The sequence below is a fragment of the Podarcis liolepis genome (genome assembly GCF_965112155.1).
Source record: "Podarcis liolepis genome assembly, chromosome: 5".
NCBI classification, from domain to species: Eukaryota; Metazoa; Chordata; class Lepidosauria; order Squamata; family Lacertidae; genus Podarcis; species Podarcis liolepis.
In genome coordinates, this window is record NC_139556.1 from 73,477,647 (window position 1) to 73,498,811 (window position 21,165).

The 21,165-nt window shown below is 43.7% G+C and overlaps 1 protein-coding gene across 3 annotated transcripts; it reads right to left on the reverse strand.

The window, feature by feature from the left end:
* Window positions 1-1,112: 1,112 nt before the first annotated feature.
* Window positions 1,113-16,257, reverse strand: FAM124B (family with sequence similarity 124 member B). 3 transcript variants are annotated; one of them, XM_083506484.1, is made up of 5 exons: window positions 16,108-16,191; window positions 11,768-11,802; window positions 8,191-11,074; window positions 6,343-7,085; window positions 1,113-3,576 (listed from the first exon to the last, which is right to left on the reverse strand). In XM_083506484.1, exons 4-5 carry the CDS (start codon window positions 7,072-7,074, stop codon window positions 2,920-2,922), a joined length of 1,389 nt encoding a protein of 462 aa, XP_083362610.1. In that variant the 5' UTR covers window positions 7,075-7,085; window positions 8,191-11,074; window positions 11,768-11,802; window positions 16,108-16,191; the 3' UTR covers window positions 1,113-2,919. The 3 variants fall into 3 exon arrangements, with proteins under 3 accessions (XP_083362610.1, XP_083362609.1, XP_083362608.1); XM_083506483.1 differs by lacking the exon at window positions 8,191-11,074 and having other exon boundaries at window positions 16,108-16,257; XM_083506482.1 differs by lacking the exons at window positions 8,191-11,074; window positions 11,768-11,802; window positions 16,108-16,191 and adding an exon at window positions 11,365-11,740.
* Window positions 16,258-21,165: the final 4,908 nt, after the last annotated feature.

Genomic DNA, 21,165 nt, shown 5'->3' on the forward strand with positions numbered 1-21,165 from the left:
CGACCTCTCCAGGTAGGGCTGGTAAAGAATACTGTCTCAAACCCTGGGGAACTACTGCTGGTCCAAAGGATAGGAAATCTGTGGTTTTCCAGATGTTGTTGGATACCAACCTCAGGCAGCAGAGCCAGTGGCCAGAGGTGATGGGAGTGGTAATCTGGCAACACATGGAGGTCCAAGGGTTATTTGCCCATAGTGTGACTAACACTGAGCTATATGGACCAGTGGCCTGACTTGGAATGCAACAGGTGTTCCTTATGACAATATTAGCACAATATTGCCTGCTATTTGGGGACCTTATGTCCAAATGGGGACCTTATGGCCAAATGCGAATTGAAGCAGGAAATCACAAGTGCATTGTTCACAGAGCACACACTGAGAAATGGGAGTGCATTATTGCTTAATGCCCTACACAACCTTATAAAGGAAGAGGGAATTGAACTGAGCACATCTGATATCCCATCACCTGGTGACTCTGAGCTGAATTGAGCGGAATGGCCTCAATTAAAAAAAATTATGGGCTCAACTCATGAGAGGTGATATGAAATCTGTGTTGATGGTGCATGATCTATATTGCATCTTTCATATATTCAGGGCATTACTTGGTGTTACCATTACATTGCTAGTATCCAGGGATGAGCCTGCATGCATGGATCATTCTCTCTGTTTCTCCTCTAGTACTGCACCTGAAGCTACTTTGCAGATTTCCCCTTTGCTGAAGTGTGGACAAACTCAGGAATAGCTGGGCCACTTCATAAACGTATTTGACTGTCTGCAAGCTTTCTTGAAACTTGCAACCCTTGGGTTGACAGATTCCATGGGCACCTTCACAAGTAAAACAAACGGCCCTTCTCACATTTAAAACTCTTGTCACTGCCTTCATAATCTCTTCAGCTCTCCCCCTTCCTAAGGTAACTTTCACCACCTCAGAACTCTGCAGTTTCCCTCAGGCATACAGAGTAAGGCATTGAAGATTTCCAAGTGGGGGCACTTGTTGGTTTAACTTACGTCTTGTTAAGAGGCTCTGGTTTGAACAATGTTCTAATTGGAGGTTGTGGGGAAGAGTATAGAAGTGAAAAGAGCAGAAGATGACATGTTTGAAAATATAGGTCCTATTTTGTAAGTATAAATGATGCTTTTATTTCTGGAATAGGCCCTTTCCTCACCCATAAGAATGCTGCAGGCTGAACCGTACATTTCATAGGAGGAGACAGCAGTACATGACAACAATGCATTATTATTTTTTAATGTGGCACAGCTGGGGAACGCTATGAAAACAATGCCAAGAATTATTGCATAATTAGACAGAGAAAAACACATTTGCTCAGGTCGCTGCTGTAAGCAAGCTGCCTGGCACTAAGGCCGAATCGTGGCTCAGTCCAGGCTCAGTATCACCTACCCAGCTGGCAGCAGCTTGTTAACATTTCGGACAGACCTCCTTCCCCAGTCATGCTGTCGAGGTCTCCAAAGCCACCAGCTGTTTATAAACAGCCAATGCTGGTACCTACCCAAAGGGTTGGGTGTGCAAATCCCTACCCCAGCCAGGCAGATCCAACATAACCTACCCATACATGTCATGATTTTCTACACACTCATATACTGGCATATCTTAATGTTCCTGAGGCAAGGCTTAACTTCCACAGAGCATATCTCATTCAACTCCTCCTCTGACACATATGCTGGAAATGTGATAGGGTCAAAGCACATTCAAGGAGACTGGTATCTGTTTCCCTGTGCTCTAGATCTGGCTATAAATTATCAGTAGTGAAGCCAGAAAAAGTAGAAGCAAACCTCTGGCTCAGCCAGGATTCATTCAGTAGCTGGAGTAATATCATAGAGTGACATTGTGTTTCCTAGCATTCACGGGGGAACCCAAAAGATGACACGGGATATATACTCCAAGAGATAAGCAGCAGAGCAGTTTTGAACAGCTTGTGTAAGTAAGGGGCTATGGGGAGGGGAGAGAGGAAACAGGGGCAGCCCCATCAAGAGGAACAGCCCAAACTCAGACCAGTGAATTATTCTATCTCTAGTCACCATGCAATGCCAGAATCAGCTATAGGACACTACCAAGTATAATAAAAACAAAGAGATCTCCTAGAAAGAAGCCCCATACAATCAGATTTTAACAGGGACTAAGCACACACAAGGGAAAAGGGATTTCACAAGCTAGGCCACTTAAATCTGTTACCCAGCAATCCTAGCTCTAAAGCCAAAGCGTTCAGTTCACATTGTGTGACATGAAATTTATATACTTCGCAACCTACCAAACACGTAAAATTCATACGTTAGCAAACTGCAGCGTCATGATGATTGGAAGGCTCCTAGCGCAAAGTCATAATCACAAAGTGTGCTGCTCCCTCACAGAGAGGAGCCAAATGCAAACTATGGGAATAGAGCCGTTCAGCTCCCCAGAGACTCTTAAATGAGATGCTGTTGTATGAATTCAGATCTCTGGTCACATGAGTGCGAAGTTCTTCTGCATAGCTCAGCGCATCTCTCTAGAATGTGGAAATATTGTGCCACCAACTGGTGGCAGCACAGGGATGCTGAAAGCTCATAGAAGCAGAACAGGTTCATCTCTCCCAGGTTGCTAATGAATTCTAGTGAGCTTGTGGAGCACTGAAATGAATGGCTTGTTTCAATCTATTGCACAGTATTCCTCCAGTGTGTGAAATATCTCTCAAAGTCCTCTTCTTCTTTTTAAACTCCTAGCATTAGTCACTAGTCCATAGCCTTATTTGCTCTCTTGCAAACTACGTTTAGCCTTTCTTTTTTAACACTAACATAAAAGGTAGTATAGGCAGCTGGGGTATCTACACAAGGACAGAGTCGTTGTGCAGCATACAGATAGTTCTTTAGTGTTATTTCAGAAATAAGGCACTTAAAATAAAATCTAGAACAAGATTTTTACTTAAAAAGTCATATAAAGAATTCTTCTTCCTCATCCTTTCCACTTCCACGGCTTGTTTCAAGTGCTCCCAAGGGAAAACCTGATGGTACCTGTCCTGATTCTTTATTCCTCTTAGCAATATGTGATGACAACAGATTGTTTCTGCCCTCAGAGTGCAAGCTGATTGTGGAGCCTGATCCCGTTAACAAACAGCAGGATGCCTGAGACTGAAGAAGCGCTTTCTGTATGTCTTGTGAAAATCTATTTAGTGGCGAATCACTGCATTCGGAAAGGATCACTTTGTTGCCTGTGTCAACATTAGTCTCCTCCTCCCTTTGAGAAGGCCAGAGTTCGTGACTGGAATGTCTCAATTTAGTGGCCAAGTTCGTTTGAGAAGGGCCTAAGCCCTGGAGAGAAGAGCCTGCTGGTCTATATGACTGGGATGAAGAGCAAAAGTTGCTTGGCGAGTGACTGCAAGCACTTCCCGGAGCATATGCAACTTCTCGTGAGGATTTGCTTTTATTCTTCATAGCTCGAACTGTCCGGTTTTTGGGCTGTACTGCTATTTTTCTTATGGCCAGTGGAGATGGACTGGAGGGGTAGTGAAGGGGCCCTTCCTCGTGTTCATGGCTGTGCCAGCTGGAAGAGGAGTCTTGATTCCCAGTGTGCTTTGAGTTGCTTTGAACCTATAAAACAAAAAAATGAGGTTAAGCATCATCCGTCAGGTGATCAAGTCTCCACCTGCCCCTGTGGAACCATCATCCACAAATCAATAGTTAAAGAGGCTTCTACCAAGAACTTTAAAATCATATCCCTTTCATGAAGGACAAAAACTCATGGAAGAAGGTGGCGTAAAGTGACGTATTACGTATGTTTGTATTTTTCTTATGAAACTGGCATAGTTAGTTTTTAGATTCAATACAATGCTGCTGTTACAAAATGTGATGTTATGAAACAGCATTATATTTGGTTTTTCAATGAACTTTAAGGTCTATTAATCCAAACATATACATGCGAGAACGTACAAACACGAACTATCATTAGGACACCACTTGAAAACAGTATTCAGTGAGGGCCATGCTTTCCAATGCTTTAAATCCTTTTGGTGAAAGCATTTCTTGCCCTTATTGCAATCTTTATTAATCCATCAGGAATATATTTTGACTTAACTCCCCCCCAAAACAATATTATTCTCTGAATGGACAGAGGAGAAAATGGAAGGCAACACACAGATTTGAACAACTCCACGCCAGAGCTGAGTGATGGACCCAGGTTCATATTCAGTGTTATTATTGGCATACCTACATGGCAGATTCATGCTCGATAAACTTAGCACCTTAACTAGAATCACAAAAAATTCTCTTGAGCCTCTCACCTAGTTGATTCACCAACTTGGTCATCTCCGGATTTCAAATGGCAGCTATTTTTGTAAAGCTGAAGTATTTCATACTTCAGAATCTGATTCTCAAGGTTGACCTGCCTAACGGGTCCCAAAGATCCTTAGACTTTGTGCTGAGGCCCTTGCTCAGAATATGCTTACCCCCATTTCATCATCAGATTGCTTTCTATGTGAATATACAATTTCTCTATGTTCTCTCTTCCTTCCTTTGTCTTCTCTTGGCTCACCAATAGAATGAACAGCCCCAGACTCTTCCCTCTTCCTTCCTCTGGTTCCTCAGCCCTTGTTGGGGTTGAAGACAATCTCTTTCCTTTATTTCCTTCTTCTGCAGTCTATAACTCTTTCCTCCTCCTTCGTAAAGTCTTTCCTTTGAACTGATGTCTGCTTTCCCACTCTTGAGTATCCTCCCCATTGAGACCTGCCTCTAAAGGCTCCAGATACAGCATTGTACCCAGCAGTTGTCCAGAGGTTGTGGCGTCCTATAAGAGTGCTGCCCTCATGCACCTGCACTTCCAGTTGAGATGTCTCCTTGTCATATTAGACTGGTTGAGGCATTTCATGGAAGCAGCATTTGCCAGATATGCCCCACTCGCAGTGAGATGCTTTTGTTGAGCTGCAGGACACAACAAACCATAGCCACGAGGTGGCAGCCCATGAGCAATACTTATGGCTCTGATGCATTACCTTAACACTGGATGTAGATGTAAACCAAAGCGTTTTGTGTTATGAAAGCAGTTGGAACAGGGTGGTCCTCCAGATGATGCTGGACTCCCAAATGCCATCAGTCTCCCCCAATCAAGCATGGCCAATAGTCAGGGATTATGGGAGTTGTGGTCCAACATACAGACGGCCACAGGCTCCCAGCACCTGACTTTAAAAGTCTTTTTATGAATATAGATTGGTATGAGATGAAACACACAGCACCAGTAAGATATACCAACCATGTACAAAGACCAAGAAAAACAAGAAAAAAAAGAGAGAGTGTGTGTTCCTGTTACTGCTCCAAACTACAAAACTCCCTAATGCATTGGAGTTGGTCCATGCAGTTAAGTTCACAAAGATTTTTCACATATAGCTATAACAGTGATTTGTGGCATTTTCTTAAAGTGTGTTTTGTAATGCAGTGGTACCTCAGGTTACATAAGCTTCAGGTTACATACGCTTCAGGTTGCAGACTCTGCTAACCCAGAAATAGTGCTTCAGGTTAAGAACTTTGCTTCAGGATGAGAACAGAAATCATGCTCTGGTGGTGCCGCGGCAGCAGGAGGCCCCATTAGCTAAAGTGGTGCTTCAGGTTAAGAACGGTTTCAAGTTAAGAACAGACCTCCGGAACAAATTAAGTACTTAACCCGAGGTACCACTGTACACCCCCTCCCTGGGAGACTTATTTTTTCAAAATAGTCACTGACTTGCCGGCAAGCATGCTGAAGTCCAGACACTTCTCAGAAGAATTTTACCATGTTATTTCTCTTTTAATGGCTAAGGGCAAAGCAAGTATGAGGAATTTTAATTCCTATTGGACTTCCGCGATACACTTCCCAGTTTCGTTGGAGTAAAAACCGTCGTTTTAACGTTGTGACTCAGGATGAAGGCAGGAGAGAAATCCCAACATAAATATTCAGCTTTAACTGGGGTACAGGAACATGGGCATCCCCGTTTTTAAAAGAAATAAACGCAAAAGGGGGAAAAGGGTTATGAATAAATTCAGAGAGCATTACGATCATAATTCAAGAAACCATCAACACCAAGCAGTCTAGCACAGTGTCTGCTGCTGTGTTAATGCAATATCCAATGCAGTAAAGAGAGGTTCATTGGCGGTACATAGGGATCTGCCTTATTCTGAGTCAAGACCTTTGGTCCATTTAGCTCAGTATAGTCTATATCAACTGGCAGTGGGTCTCTAGGGTTTCAGACAGAATTATTTTCCAGCCCTACATGGAGATGCTGGGAATTGAACCGGGGACCTTCTGCATGCAAAGCAAATGCTCTGCCCCCTGAGCTATGGCCATTCCCCCTTGCAGATTGCGCCCACCATTTATAAACCAAGCAATACCTGAAACAGGATCTTGTTCCCTTCATAGTCTTCGGTTTGCCACCTAGTGCTGCTAATAGGAATGCAGGGATTAGGCAGAAGCGGCACCAGCTGTCCGATTTCTTGCACCTTGAACTGCAACACCGAAGACTCCTTCGAGTCAACGCATATTCCCAGAGGCAGCTGCTTCAAACAGAGCTGGACCGCAATGCTCTCCGTCACGTACAGTACAAAGGCACAGAAGCTGCTTTTCTGCACGGTCGCTTCCTTCTGCAGGATCGTCTCGTAGAGCCTCACTGCATCGGCGTAGTTATCAAAGCTACAGTAGAGCGTGACACGCAGGATTTCCGTGCCGTAATGAACCTGCCTCAGTCCCCACACGGGCATGTGCTCGTCCAGCCCGTAGAAGTCCTGGTCGTCAAGGGCGTGGGAGGACAGCTTCCTGCTGGCAATCTCCAGGTGGACTCTCTGCCACGGCGGCTGCTGGAAAAAGTCGTGGACTTGGAAAATCCGCTCTTCCCCCAAGTCCTCATGCAGGAAAAGTAGGACAGATGTCCCAGGGAACCTGGAGCTCCTCTGGCGGTACGTCTCATAATACTTAATGGGAGAAGTGCGTTCTGACACAAGGAAGAGGCGCACGTCCAGGCAGATCCATTCTTGAAGCTGATTGAGGGCTTGCTGCAAGGGCAACGCGTGTCCACATTTGGCAAGCAAGTGCACAGTCATCACCAATGAGTCTGTCCTTCCATCCATTGTATAGTGACCTTGAAAATACAAGGAATAACACAAGCGCTGTCTCAGTGCCTACAGATTAAGGGATACCACACACAGCAGCAAACACAAAAGAACAACAATTAAACTCTGCACTTCCCAACCAATTCCCACTTAAGCTCCTCTATATGCTCTGCAAACTTCAGAATGGCACTAACACAAGAGATTAATCTTCTTTTTATTACCTGCACATTGGATGTTAGAAATGTGATGATAAGACAAGGGTGGGGGAAATCTCGCATTTCCTAGCTCCCAAGCCAGAGCTCTGTACTTAGGACGACTATCTCATGTTTGCAAATCCAGACCAGATTTTCTGTCATGGCAAGATATTACACAACCCGTGTAAGCCACCATCTCTGTGCAAATGCAAGGTGATGCTAATGTTTTCAAAGGCTCAGTGCTGTTTTCTTCTTCAAATCTCTATGCTGTGTGTGGTTTTTTTTTATATACAAAGCTAGCACTCTTCCTGAGACAACACCCTTCTGTCCTGTGCTGATAAACCTTAAAAAAAAAAGCAACGGCAAAAAAGACATAGGACAACTGAAGAGAATCCAATGTGGATGCTGCAGATAACAGATGTCTATCTCCCAAGAAGCAATTTCAAGAGAGACAAGACTTCAGGGAAACTGTTTCTAAATGCTGCCTTTATGCATGGCTATTGCACATGCTGCCATCTGGCTCTGCACCAATTATTCCAGAGGCCTCATTTCCTCACAGCAATCTCAAAGCAAAGTGTGAGTGTATATGCGTGTGTCAGAGGGAGTTTCCTAGAAATGTAAGCTGTTTGTTTGTTGCCTGGCTACCAATGTCGTGGATTTGAGATCAATCCTGAAAGTGTAAAACACCTTTGCTTCAATCCTTTAGAACAGCCTCCCCCCCCCCCAAACCTGGTGCCTTCCAACAGTTTTAGACTGCAACTCCCATCAGCCTCAGCAGGGTAGGAGTTGTAGTCCAAAATATCTTGAAGGCACCAGGTTGGACGTGGCTGCTTTAAAGCATTTAGGCAAGTTTTATTGTTTTATCCCACCTCTCCTCTAAGGATTCCAGGGTGTCTTACAAATTCTTACACACACACACACACATTATTTTCACAACTACCCTGTGAGGTAGGGAGAGAAGGAATGTAACTGGCTCAAGGTCACCCAGCAAGCTTCACAGCTGAGCGGAGATTTGAACCAGGCTCTCCTCAGTCTTAAGCCTTGATTTCTGCCAGCTACAGCCCTAGCCACGCAGGAGGAGATTTCCATGTAGCTATGTTAACATTTAAATGATTCAGTGGGATGGTCAGGGCCAGTTAAGTGACGTCGAACCACAGAATGAGCAGCCCTGGGGAGCTCCAATCCCAGGGGAAAGATTCATGTGATTTCCCCAGGTTGGAAATCTGTGGCTGCTTTCTGAAATGATTCTGGCCCCCATCTGTAAAATAGGTCCAGTAGTGTCATGCAAATTAGAAGTGTCACGTGCAAACTAGAACAGCTATATTGCAAACTACGTTTTGTTTAAAGAAGGCAAGAATAAAAGTGATAGAATCATTGTTTCCCAGTCTGGGGATGTCCTAGATGCACTTAAAGCAAACGTGAAATGCTAGCATATCCCATTCCCAAGTCATCGCAAAAGGCAAACAAAAGATGGCCCCGCTTGCAGTGTTGCTTAGCTACAACATGCTTAAAACTATCTTTCTGGGGAGCTCCTAAAGCAAAATGGCAGGAGAGGGGTAGAGATCACACAATACAACAATTATCCCATTATCAGTAATTACCACCTGCTTCCTGTTTTCCTGTACAACCTTCCTGTGGGGGAATATGCTAATATTCTATCTTACTGAAAACCCTAATTTTCCTAAATGTGAATGCAGCAAAGCAACTTGCCCTGTTTCCCTAGCTATTACTCAGAAGGGTTTCGCCAACAATACCCCACCCTTTGGCGTACGCAGATGTATTCTTCTCTCTCCACCCCAACCCCCTCGCCCTCCTTTTTTTTGTTTTGCTTTCTTCTTTGTGTGAAGATTTTGTGACACCCACACTGAGCTGGGGGAAAAGGGGGAGTGCATATTTTAAAAGCTGTTTTTGAGGTAAGAAGGGCCATAGCCCAAGGTTTAAATCGCATGGTTTTGCACACAAGAGATTCAATTCCAGGCATCTCTTGTTAAAAAGGTGGCAGCATTGGGACTGGGAAGTACCTGTGCCTGTCAGGATAAGAAATGTAAGGCTAATGAGCTTGAGTCACAACATAGCTCACTATTCTCTATCTTGATGTATTTTTTAAAAAATTACCATATTGCTCTTTAAGCTTAAAGTATCTGCGAGTCCAAAGTAATTTTTCTGGACAAAGCCCGCATGATCAATATCCCAATCAACGTAGTCACTGACTACTTCCATTGAGAGGAGAGGAGCTGGAGAGAAGAAGCAGTACCTATTATAACTTTCACCAATTCCATATCCCTACGTTTGCTTCGCTCATCTAATTTCCCAGTTACTTGCTTTAAGGAATGTGAACATACCTGACCCTCACCTTCCAAAATACTGTGTGACTGGAATGAAGTTTTCATTTAGATTTCGTATTTCTTCAAATGTCATCTCATCTAATGTTAGTCCTACTCAGAGGACACCCATTCAAAATAATTGACATGACTAACTTGGGTCTATTAATCTCAATAGGTCTACCATGAGAATAATTAAGTTCCATACAGTCCAATGTTCTCTGTGCAGGGGAGGAGGCAGGGGGTTGCTAATAGTCCTATGCAGTGGTTTAAAATTACTGGTGACCTAAACAAATGTTAATGATTGTTCTGTGTTGCTTTTAAAGGTCTTTGTATTGCTATATGCTGCCCTGATGTTCTGCAAGAGACCCGTATATAAACACTTGGACAAATAAACACTTTAGGATAACCAATATAAAACACATATTTAAATATGAAATTTGCAGATGGCAAAAAGCTGCAGAATGCAAAAATGGGACAGAATTGACTTATGAATAAGTACACAAAATTGATATGCACCAGAAATAAACTGATCCATTCATCCCCGCTTGCTTTACAACGTGACGCTATGCATATTTACTCAGATGTAATTCCTACCATATTCAACAGGGCTTACTCCCAGATGAGTATGCACATGACTGCAGCCTCACAGAGCAATCCTAAAAGCTCAATCCACCACCTTGGAACAGGTTAGGAAGCAGCAGTTGCGTCCATTTTCTGGGATCCACCAATATGTATTCTAACTACACCTACCAAAATTGAAAGTGGGTGGAAACTGCCATCAATGAGATCCCCACTGGCAACAGAATAGGGATATTTCTGTGGCAGGGAGGGATGGAGCTGAGCTGACTAAAGACCCACTGTGACCCAAGTTCAGCAAGTTCATCTACTAGCGATGGGCTTGAACTGGCTCTTTCTGCAAAATGGGGAAGAAACCACCCACCCCTACCTTGCAGCCTGACTGGCTTTCACAGCAGGGCTTTGAATGCAGCTGTGGCATCACCTCTCCTGGACGGGAGCCAGGATCGCTCCCTTGTACAATTAAGATGGATTACAATATTGAGCACACCAAACAGGTAATGTAATACTTTTTAGGAGGTGCAATTCAACAGACCCCAAATAACTATAAACGGATTTTTTTCTTTTCTATTTTTACAAAGCCCCTTTGAGCAAACACCATTTGGCTTGTGTTATTAGTTTCATCCTTTCTATTCGAAAATAAAAAGTTTAAACTCTTAATAAAAGTTTGTGGCTTTCTCCACTTTAGAGCAGAAAGATAAAGGCTATCTTTATAGGAGCAGCAGGCGTGCATACGCACATCCCTCTGGCCTTCTGGTCGTAAACAGCTCATGCTTTGTCCTCACATGAAACACATCCATGACAGCTTTTCTAATTGGTAATTTATACTGCAGCTGGCATGACATTGTTCCTTCCGCCTCTCTCGGCGGCTGTTTGAGCTGTTCATGGAGCCTCAAAAAGCTGGTCCCTTTTCAAATTCTAACCCTGGCAAAAAAGAAAGAAAATAAGAATGAAAGAGAGAGAACCAAGTAAATTTCACTGGGATGGTAAACACAATAGCTGGGAGTAGCGTTCCCAAAGGATGAAAGTTACCAAAGTATGAAGCTTGACTGTGCCTGCCTATGTGAACAATTCCAAGCCCAATGCTATCTCAAACCAAGGCCATTTGGAATTCCTGGGGTGTCTCCCTAAGGTCAATAGAAAAAAATATTTCTATTGTATGGATATAATAAAAAGTATATTTGAAATGGGCAGAGCACTCCAAACTGCCTTACATTGGGTTGTGGGGAGCTTGGAATGAGTGGAGGCATCTCTCCTCTTGGCACCAGGTTGATTTGCTGATGCGTAGGTACTAATATATGTCCATCGAGAAGGAAGCAATGCTAATTCATACCAGTCTGAGTCATTTGGAGTTCTTAGCATTTTCAATAAGAATTGCACTTGGGGATGATGTGTGGTACCAGATCTCATAAAGCAGAAAACCTTATCGGTATTCAGACAGTTGCTAGAATTACATTTGGACCAATATAAGGCTTTTATACTTTGCAGACTGCAAGGAGAATGGAAAGAACCCAACCCAACTAAAGTTTCTGGGCTAGTTTTCAGGACTTCGGCATCTAATCTCTAGCATCCCTTCCTTAATCAAAGCATATATACTGCAAGGAAAGGATTACTTACTTGTGGCAAATGCTGTCAATCCACTGCATTGGAACCTGAAAAAACAGAAGTTATTGGTACATTGGTACATATGGGGTACATTGGATAATCCAGTCCAGCCATACCATTTTGATTTTACTTAACACGGGTGCTTTCAAATGGCACTGTTCCTTTATGGTGAGATTGCCAACTGATGCTAGGACTGCTTTAAGCAAGTCATATGGGCCAGGTACACATTACAGTTAGGCCGGGCGGGGAGCATACTTCAGTCACTGTTCCCAGGGAGGTGGGGAAATCTTCCTGCGGAGTGCTCTGGGGAGGGAAGAATTAGCCCAGCTGTTGGAGGTGCCTTGAGCTACTCTAGATCAGAGTTTCCCAAACAGCTGTTTGTGGACTACAATTCCTATCATCCTTTACCTGCTAGCTAGGGATGATGGGAGTTGTAGTCCAAAAACAGCTGGAGACCCAAGTTTGGGAAACTGCTTTAGGTGAAGCTCAGCCCAGGACTACTATGCGTATTGATCTGTATCAATGACTAAATTACTTATTTTGTAAAATTTATACACCACTTGATTGTGTAAAACAACAACAAAAACCCCAGTTTACCAAAAGATGAAACAGCGAAATCAAGAAAAAATTGCAAAGTACTTTCAAACATACAAAAGTTAACATACTAAAACAGATTAAATTTACTTCAAATTTCAAAGTCCCTTCCAAAACTTCTATGATTCTAACACTTAAAACTTTATCCACTGCCAAACAGACAAAGCCAATATGCCAAGAGCCTACTGTCACTGTGTAGCCTGCCCCATCTATGCAACACCCCCTGGCCTGTACCCTCTTAACATACCGGTACTTTCTTGCACACAGAAAAGCGTGCAAGAGTCAGTAGTTATCTCATAAGGATGACTGTCTTCCCTGACTCTTGCCACCTGCCAAAATTCTATGCTTCAAAATCTCTGTGAACAACAACAAAAAAAACAACAACACAAAGCTGTGAGAGCTTTGGGTAGTACCCCAGTTTTGTGCTGTTATGGTAGAGGGGTTCACACTTTTCATATTCCTGAGCAGAGGCTGGTTCTTTGTATCAGGGATGGACACAAGGGAGATGGCAGCCCACAGCAAACAACAAATGCCTGTGGGGTTCTTGTAAAGAATGATGGTCTTTGTTAAACATGGTCCAAGTTAGCATGGTAGTTATGTTTTTAAGCAAGAGTAGTTACTCCAATTTAGTTCGATCAGTTACATCTCAACCGTTCAAATATCCAAAATAAGAAGCTTTAAAGGCAGATTTGCCTTTGCTTTAAAAGAAAAGTAAATTCAATGTTGATAATGGTTTGCACAGAAAACTGAGGACTTCTGATTTGTGACTCAGCTTCTAAAGATCACAGCAATGTTGCTACCTTACTCTCGTCCTCCAGATCCCAACTCAAAACGCACTTCTTTGAGGCCGCTTGTTTAACCCCTTACTGTGCAACCCTACCCATGTCTACTCAGAAGTCCATTTAATGGAATTCACTGGGGCTTACTGCCAAGTAAATGGGATAAGGGATTGTACCATTAGTCCTCCCCCCCCCCCAGTTGGGAATGAAGACTAATGGCGCAATCCTAAACACCTCTACTCAGAAGTGCCATTAATAATCAGTTCAAGGTTAAGTGTGTATAAGATTCTGCTTTACATGAGTAACAAAATTTCCTTGCCTCTCTCCAACTTCTTGATCTAAATTAAGAGATTGTAAGAGGCTTGGCAGGAGGTACTTATATTTTGCTTATGTTGCTTTTTAAAGTGCCACACACCCAGGTTGTGCTATGTTAATAATGATTTTATTTGTTCCCACAGATAGGTCACTTTTTACCATCACAATGCCAAAACAATTGATTAATAGCCATATAATCTCCCTTCTTTTTCCATCCTCCTCGCCCTTCATCACCTCATTTTCTTGGAGGCTGCAGAACTGTTCCCATAGCAGTTCTTAGGGAGCTGCAGGCAGGGAAGCCAGAGACCAAAGTTAAGCACAAGTCAAAAGGTCACATTTCTCAAATAACCTAGCCAAGAGAATGAATAAGGACAAGCTACCCTGGTAACCTCTTGATATATTACTTCTTTGCAAAATGGGCTTTCGTTCTTACATTTTTACTTTTGCTTTTATGTACATCATTTTGTGAAGATTCTGTTTAAAAAACACACAACAGATTTAGCCGAATATGTATGTGTGTATAAAAACTGATACTGCAAAGTTTCATCATATGGCCCTTTATCTGCTCCTCATTCAACAACAGAACAGCATGGCAAACCCACTTTGCACCAAACAGTAAGCGTAAGCAGTGAAGGACTAGTGCAGGGGTCAGCAACCTTTTTCAGGTTGGTCTGCCATCCCTCAGACCACGTGGTGGGCCGGACTATATTTTGAAAAAAAATATGAATGAATTCCTATGCCCTGCAAATAACCCAGAGATGCATTTTAAATAAAAGGACACATTCTACTCATGTAAAAACATGCTGATTCCCGGGCCTTAAGCTGCCTACCCTGGACTAGTGGTTTCTTTGTAATAAGTACACATCCAGATTTTGGGAGAGTGAAGGATGTGTACATACTATATGTGGAAGACAAACAGGTTTTTGGTGTATGTGTGTGTGTGATGGGAAGAGAGAATAAACTGTTTATCTAGCAGTCGTTTGAAAAACCTTTTTGGGGACAGTACCAATAATGCCTGGTGCATTGTGTTGCAAGCTTAACAACACAATCCTACACGTCTATTTAAACTAGCCCCAATGAACTAACCCAATGGAACTTACTCAGAGGCTCCTATTCCAAAGTAAGCCTAATGCTACAGTCCTACACACTCTTCTGGAAGCAAGTCTCCCTGGACTCGTACGGAACAAACATACAGAAGATTGCACTGCGCTTCTCCTTTAAAGAGGTGAAAGGAAAAGTGGAAGTTGTTATTTGCAGCTAAAACTTGATCAGCAAAGGACTCTTACAGACATTAGCTATGGGAATAAGGCTATCTGTAGATACTAGTCGTGACAGCATTATTATTGTTATTATTATTATTTGCCCACTCTTCACCATAAGGTCTCTGAGTGGGTCACAACAATGTAAAAATACAGTATCATCCCTGTGTCAAAGACACCTTACTAGCCGCAACTAGCAGTTGATGGTTGATCCCATGCTGTGTTAGTCCAGCAAAGTTTCAGGAGTCTCTTGAAGACCTTTCTATGCAGACAAGCTTTTGTCTAATTAAACATCTGCAGTCACTTCAATTATTCTTTGTATTGCTTTTAATGGTGTTCTGTACTCACCACCCTATTTTCTGATATGAAAGCACAGAAATACTTCTATAAATACATGAAGAGTAACCATTAGAATCAGTTAAAACCATTTTCAATCCGAATAATATATGTTAAGAGCCCAGGCAGCCTGCCTCTGAATAACAGTCGTTGGAGGAAAACAGCAGAGGAAGGAGACTACAGACCTCATGCTCTTGTTTTCGGGCCCCCCTAAAGGCATCAAGGTGGCTGCTTTGAAGGCAGAAAGGATGCCAGACTAGATAAGACCTTTGGTTTGAGGCAGCTTCTTCCACCCTACCCGTTTCTCAGCCCCATGAGATTACTTACACCAGCTGCCTTTGGCTGGTGAGAAGCGACCCACTGCCAGGTCACACAGCCTGATCGAAGGTGGATCACAACAGCAGCAGCACTGCCAATGGGTTAAAGGTGGGTTCTGGGTCTGAAAAAGCTGGATTTTATTAATGGATTGATTAATTGACTGATTTTATATCTCGCTTAGCCCAGCCGACCTTTTCGCAGTACAGGACCCAAGGCAGCCTAAATTTAAACACGATTGACTAAAAAATACACAATAATTAAAAATAGGGGTGGGGGACCAATTAAACAATGAATTCCATGAAAAACGACCCTGAAAAAAACTTTAAAAAACACTCACGCCACTTTTACAAGGTAAAATATTTAAAGCTGCATTTCTCTTCTGCTCCCAACTTCCACCCGGTGGATAAACAACCACCATAGCGCTCTTCAGCTCCCTGAGAGACTAGGAAGGGCCGGGCTGCAAAAAGCTGTATTTTAAGTTTTTGGCAAGCCTGGGCAACAAAGTTGGCAACGTGACCTTTGGGGTGGGGGTTAAAGGAGTAGTCCCCCCCCCCCAACCGACGCCTATCGTTCCCGTTTCTTTGGGAAAAGCACCCACCACCCATCCTCGCTGGAGAAAAGGCAGGAAAGGGACTCGAGATACAGGAAGGAGCAACGGCGGAGTCCGAAGAGACGCGCCGCAGCCTGGATACCAAACAACAAACGCTCGGGCCAGCGGCTCCAGCGCTTCCCCCGGCAGCCCCGCGCCTACCTGACAGAGCCAGCGCCCGGCTCCATGGTGCCTGCGCCGGGAAGGCGCCCCGGAGCCTCCTGCGCCTCCTCAGCCAAGCGCGCCTGCAGCCCATCCTGCAACAAGTGAGCCGGGACGCCGGCTTCGCTTCTGCCCAAGCCACGGCCCGCCCTCTCCGCGCGCCACTCGGAGGCGGGACCGCCGCGCTCCCCGCGCGCGCCCGCGCCGGGTTTTAGCAGCTGCTTGCAGGGGGGGGGGGGGACGACACGGCCGCCTCAGGAGCGAAGCTGTACCCCCAGCCAGTCCCAAATACCCTTATATTAAAACAGGGAGGGGAAAGGGCTATACATAGGTCGCTGGGGGTTGTGGGACACCTGCGTGGCGCACCAGGCGGCGCTAGGCTAGGCCGAATCCTTGCCACAGGCTGCGGAACTTGAGTCAGGACCTTTTGGGCCAAAGCTCCTGAGGGCCACACGCCGGCGGTGGGCGGAACAACCAAGGCAATGTTTACCCCCTCCTCTCTAACCCTGCAACTCCCCTGTTCTGCAGGCACTGCTATTCTGCAAGGATACCCAGACACGGATACAGTGGCGCACATATCATAGCAGGAGCAAGGAAGCATTTACAGCCAAAGGGCCTCCCAAGGGCCACATGCCAGTAAAAGGTAAAGGCAAAGGACCCCAGGATGGTTAAGTCCAGTCAAAGGTGACTATGGGGTGCGGTGTTCATCTTACTTCAGGCTGAAGGAGCCGGCGTTTGTCCGCTGACAGCTTTCTGGGTCATGTGGCCAGCATGACTAAACTGCTTCTGGCGCAATGGGACACTCTGATGAATGCCGGAGTGCACGGAAACGCCATTTACCTTCCCACCGCAGTGGTACTTATTTATCTACTTGCACTGGGATGCTTTTGAACTGTTAGGTTGGCAGAAGCTGGGACAGAGCAATGGGAGCTCTCCTCGTTCCGATTTGCAAGCGCAAGAGGCTCAGTGATTTAGACCATAGCGCCACCTGCACCCCTACACATGCCAGTAGTGGCAGGGGCCAAAGGCAAAAAAAAAAGTGGATGACTTTTAGAGAAGGATCTGTTCCAGCAACACAAGAATCACCTGCTCCCTGCTGCTCCACCGTTATACATCTAAGAAAGAAAGGGACATTGTCACATCTTGGCTGGTCAAAATCACTCAAGAAAGGTGCAGGACATAGCTTTTTTGAGATTTTTGATCTGAGGAGGAGGTATATTCTTGGGAGCACCCTAAGAACCAGAGAAAGAAGCCTGGGAGGCTGTATTTGGTTGTGGGGCCTGAGGTTCCCCACTCCGTATTGTAGGTTAGTCTGGCCCCAAAGTTTCTCAGACTATTTGCAGAATTCATGCTTTTCATTCCCACATCAAATTGTTCACCAATGCCTTACTTATTCATCCATTTATGTATCATCCAACAAGGTGCCACCCAAGCTCTTGACAATTAATTACTTATAGCCCAATAGGTGAATTGTCTCCACCAAAGCTGTTATTACAAAAGTGTCCTATCCACCCTGTGCTGGTTTTTTCCAAATAGGCCAGCCCTCACTTGATACCATAATTACTTCATGATGCCCACGCATGTGCAAACTTGCTCAGACAATGCATTCACTAGATTCTGTCATTCTCAAACACGTTGATGCTGTTAGAAGCAAAAGTTTCATAATATGACCTAACATAGCCTCCACTGGATAAAAGTGTTTTAGTTTACATTAAGTAGTAAAACTGGGCTGAGGGACAGTAAAATATCTTCCAACAGCAGTTAGGAAAGCATTTACAGGACAGCACTAAGTGCAGGCTGTAAATAAATCTGCAAAATGCAGGACAAGTTGTGCAATTTTTGTCTGGCTGCTTGTTATTGATTGGATATAGCTCAAGTTGCAAGTATTGTGAATGATCTATTGATCTGTTTAAATGATGGAAGCTATTATCTTTGAGATATGGTCAAAGATATGCGGGCCTGTCATCAGGTGCAGAATTCTTGAGCATTATGCATGTCTACATTCCATCTGTAGACATGGCAATAATTAAAATGAAGATGTGCACATTTCAAAGAATACAATGTGCTCCACCTGAAAAAATGTGTAGAAATTCTACAAATGCTAACTTTGGCAGCATGGGGGTGGATTGTGGGTGGGATAAGTTCTGTTGCTCTGGCTCCCGCTAGCACACCTGCTTCATTGATTCTGGCTCAAAGTAAACCTTTCCCCCTTCAGAACTATATTATGCAAATGTTTGCAGATTTAACCAATAAACTGGCTAACCCACTAAAGCAAATAATCAACTAAATTTCAGTCAACCCTAGTTTCAAACAAAGTCTTCGGGGTCATGTTAACTTCCATCTCATCTGTAACTTTCATCCAATGCACGTTAATATTCTATGTAGCTCTGCGTATCAGCTCCACGACAAAGGGTAAAGCCACAATTTAATATGCATTGGAGGTAACCCGGCATTTCCTCCCGTAATGCTCTACAAAAGGTTTTGTGACATAATTGCAAAGCTGCCTTGGCAGATTGCTCTACAGTATAATTTTAGGTGTCTCAGTAGATTACTTCTCCAATAAACCAGCCTCCATCACCAAATGATAGTGGGTTCTTGTCACAATACTATGATGGGAGAGGGCTGTTCTGTCATTTAGAGGCTTCAGATGTTATTGTCAAGTAGCTTCATAGAAATTGGAATTCTGTGGAAAGTTATGGTATCATTGCCTTCTAAAACATCCCGCTTTTAAGCAGAACATGTCAATCACTGCTTTAATAATATAAAAGTGCAGCAACCATTTTAAGGGAAAAGCTGTATGGAGCTCAGAAACAAAGCAGAATAAGGTTTACAGTAAGTATGACAAAAATACAAAGTACAGAAAACAGGAGCTACATTAATTTACTCTAAAGTTGCACATTAACACAATCAGAACTTTATGTAGGCATCCTTTTAGTATTTGCAGTTTTCATATTTACTGTGCTGGATTCAAACAAATGTGATTTTAACGATTTTCCTCCCATGCTGAAGAGGGATCCTTTTTCAAGGAAGGTTCTTTCATATGGTTAAGAGTTTGCTTTTAGGAAGTGTAATTTGATCTTAACAGGACTGAAAAACTTTGTCTCAACACATTATAGATTTGAGGGTCTGTTTTTTGCAGTTCTATCCAGAATGGCTGTCTATGCCTCCTGAGAGATAGTGGATACCCTTTGCTGGCTCTGTGCCAGCAAACAGCATTATGGCATTGTCTAATGATAGAAAATAAACATGTTCACAGAGGCCGAGCCAAAACATGTCCCAACTTGTCTGCTTGATGCAAGAAGGACCCCCCCCCAAACCTTTTGGCCATTCTTTGTTAACACCTGTAATATCAGGTGTGGGAAAACGTTGGCCCTCCAGATGTTGCTGAACTACTTCTCCCATTGGTCCCTACTTCTCTTTATTGGTAAAGCTTGCTGGGGTTGATGAGAGCCATAGTTCAGCAATATCTGGAGAGCCAAATGTTCCCCACACCCATATAACTGGAACTGCTTACTCGTGTTAGCAGCAGTGATGGTGTAACAACGCTCACTTCTGCTACACTGGTAAAATCTGAAATGGTAAGATATTTGGTAGGCATCTTCAAATATCTAAAGGGCTGTCACATGAAGGATGGAGCAAGCTTGTATTCTCCTGCTTTGGAGGGTAGAACCTGAACCAACGGCTTCAAGCCACAAGAAGGGAGATTCCGACTAAACACCAGGGAGAATTTTTTGTCAGTAAAAGCTGTTTGACAGTGGAGCGGACTCCCTCAGAAGGTGGATTCTCCTTTCTTGGAGGTTTTTAAGCAGAGGTTGGATGGCCATCTATCATGAATGCTTTAGTTGAGATCATTGCACAGCAGGGGGTTGGGCTAGATGACCCGCAAGATCCCTTCCAACTCTACAATGATTCTGTGGCATCATCATGAAGTATATCTGGAGTGGACACAATGCTTTCTGCCCTAATTGACACAGAACAATGGGGAAATGGAGTCAAGAAGTACGGTAGTAGGATTTGCAAATGCTGCCAAGGCTGTAAACAGGAGTCAAAGCAAACGGGTTGAGCAAGGAAAACTTAAAAAAAACTCCTTCACCCACCTCCCCAAACCTCTAGAAACAGTGTTCATCATAGAGTATTAGTCAGCCTTAATATAAATTGGCAACAATATAAAGGTTAAACTAGATGATGTGCAGGAAATCTAGAAGCAGATCCCCATTCCACATATACGGTACCTTTTTAAACAGCATACTAGGGTGGGAGATTGAACTCAATACATTTTCCTCAGCAGGGCAAATAGCTTGTGGGGTGGGTGGAATTTTAGTGAGAGAAATGGCAGAAAGGGCTAAGCAACCCACAACCCTCCTTCCTCAGCAAAAACAAATTTTGTTTCCAGAGTTGTTGCTACTTAAATTTTTTATCCCCCCCCCCAAAATGTATAAGCTTCTGGCCCTATTTGCATTCAGACACTAGATCACAGGATCAAGTCTATAGGTCCCCATTATACACTTGCATAGGGGAAAACTTGTCAGCTTGCACCAGCTGGCAGCCTTATCCCAGTCCTGCATGCCAGCATTCCTCACCTGCAGAGCAGATGTATGTTGTATCTTGTGAATACCTTATTCAATAGGACACAACAGTCCCTTAAGGGGCATCTTACTGGCTGTTTATCAGCCCTAGAGCCTGAAACAGCGCAATAAGACAACACTGCTTCCTTCCTATCAGCAAATGGCTACTGAAAGATAGGGCAGACAGGATGTGGCTTTATAGAGCAAAGTAAAGTTTATCTTGCAGCAGCTAAACTTCAGTCACAATGAGAAGTCTGCCAGATATAGTTCTTAAATTTACAGCTAATTACATTAGCATGCTTGTTGCCGACTTTGTTATAAATTCCCTAGCAAATCCATGCCCTTCAAGCTTACGAAAAGAATTGAATGCAAGGATATGGCATGCTAACAATACTACAAAAAGGAATGTTAAAGCAAACTTGCCTAATTCTTGTAGTGAACATGATCAGCAAACAGTAGTAGCCTCAATAAGAAATATTAAGAGCAATCATCT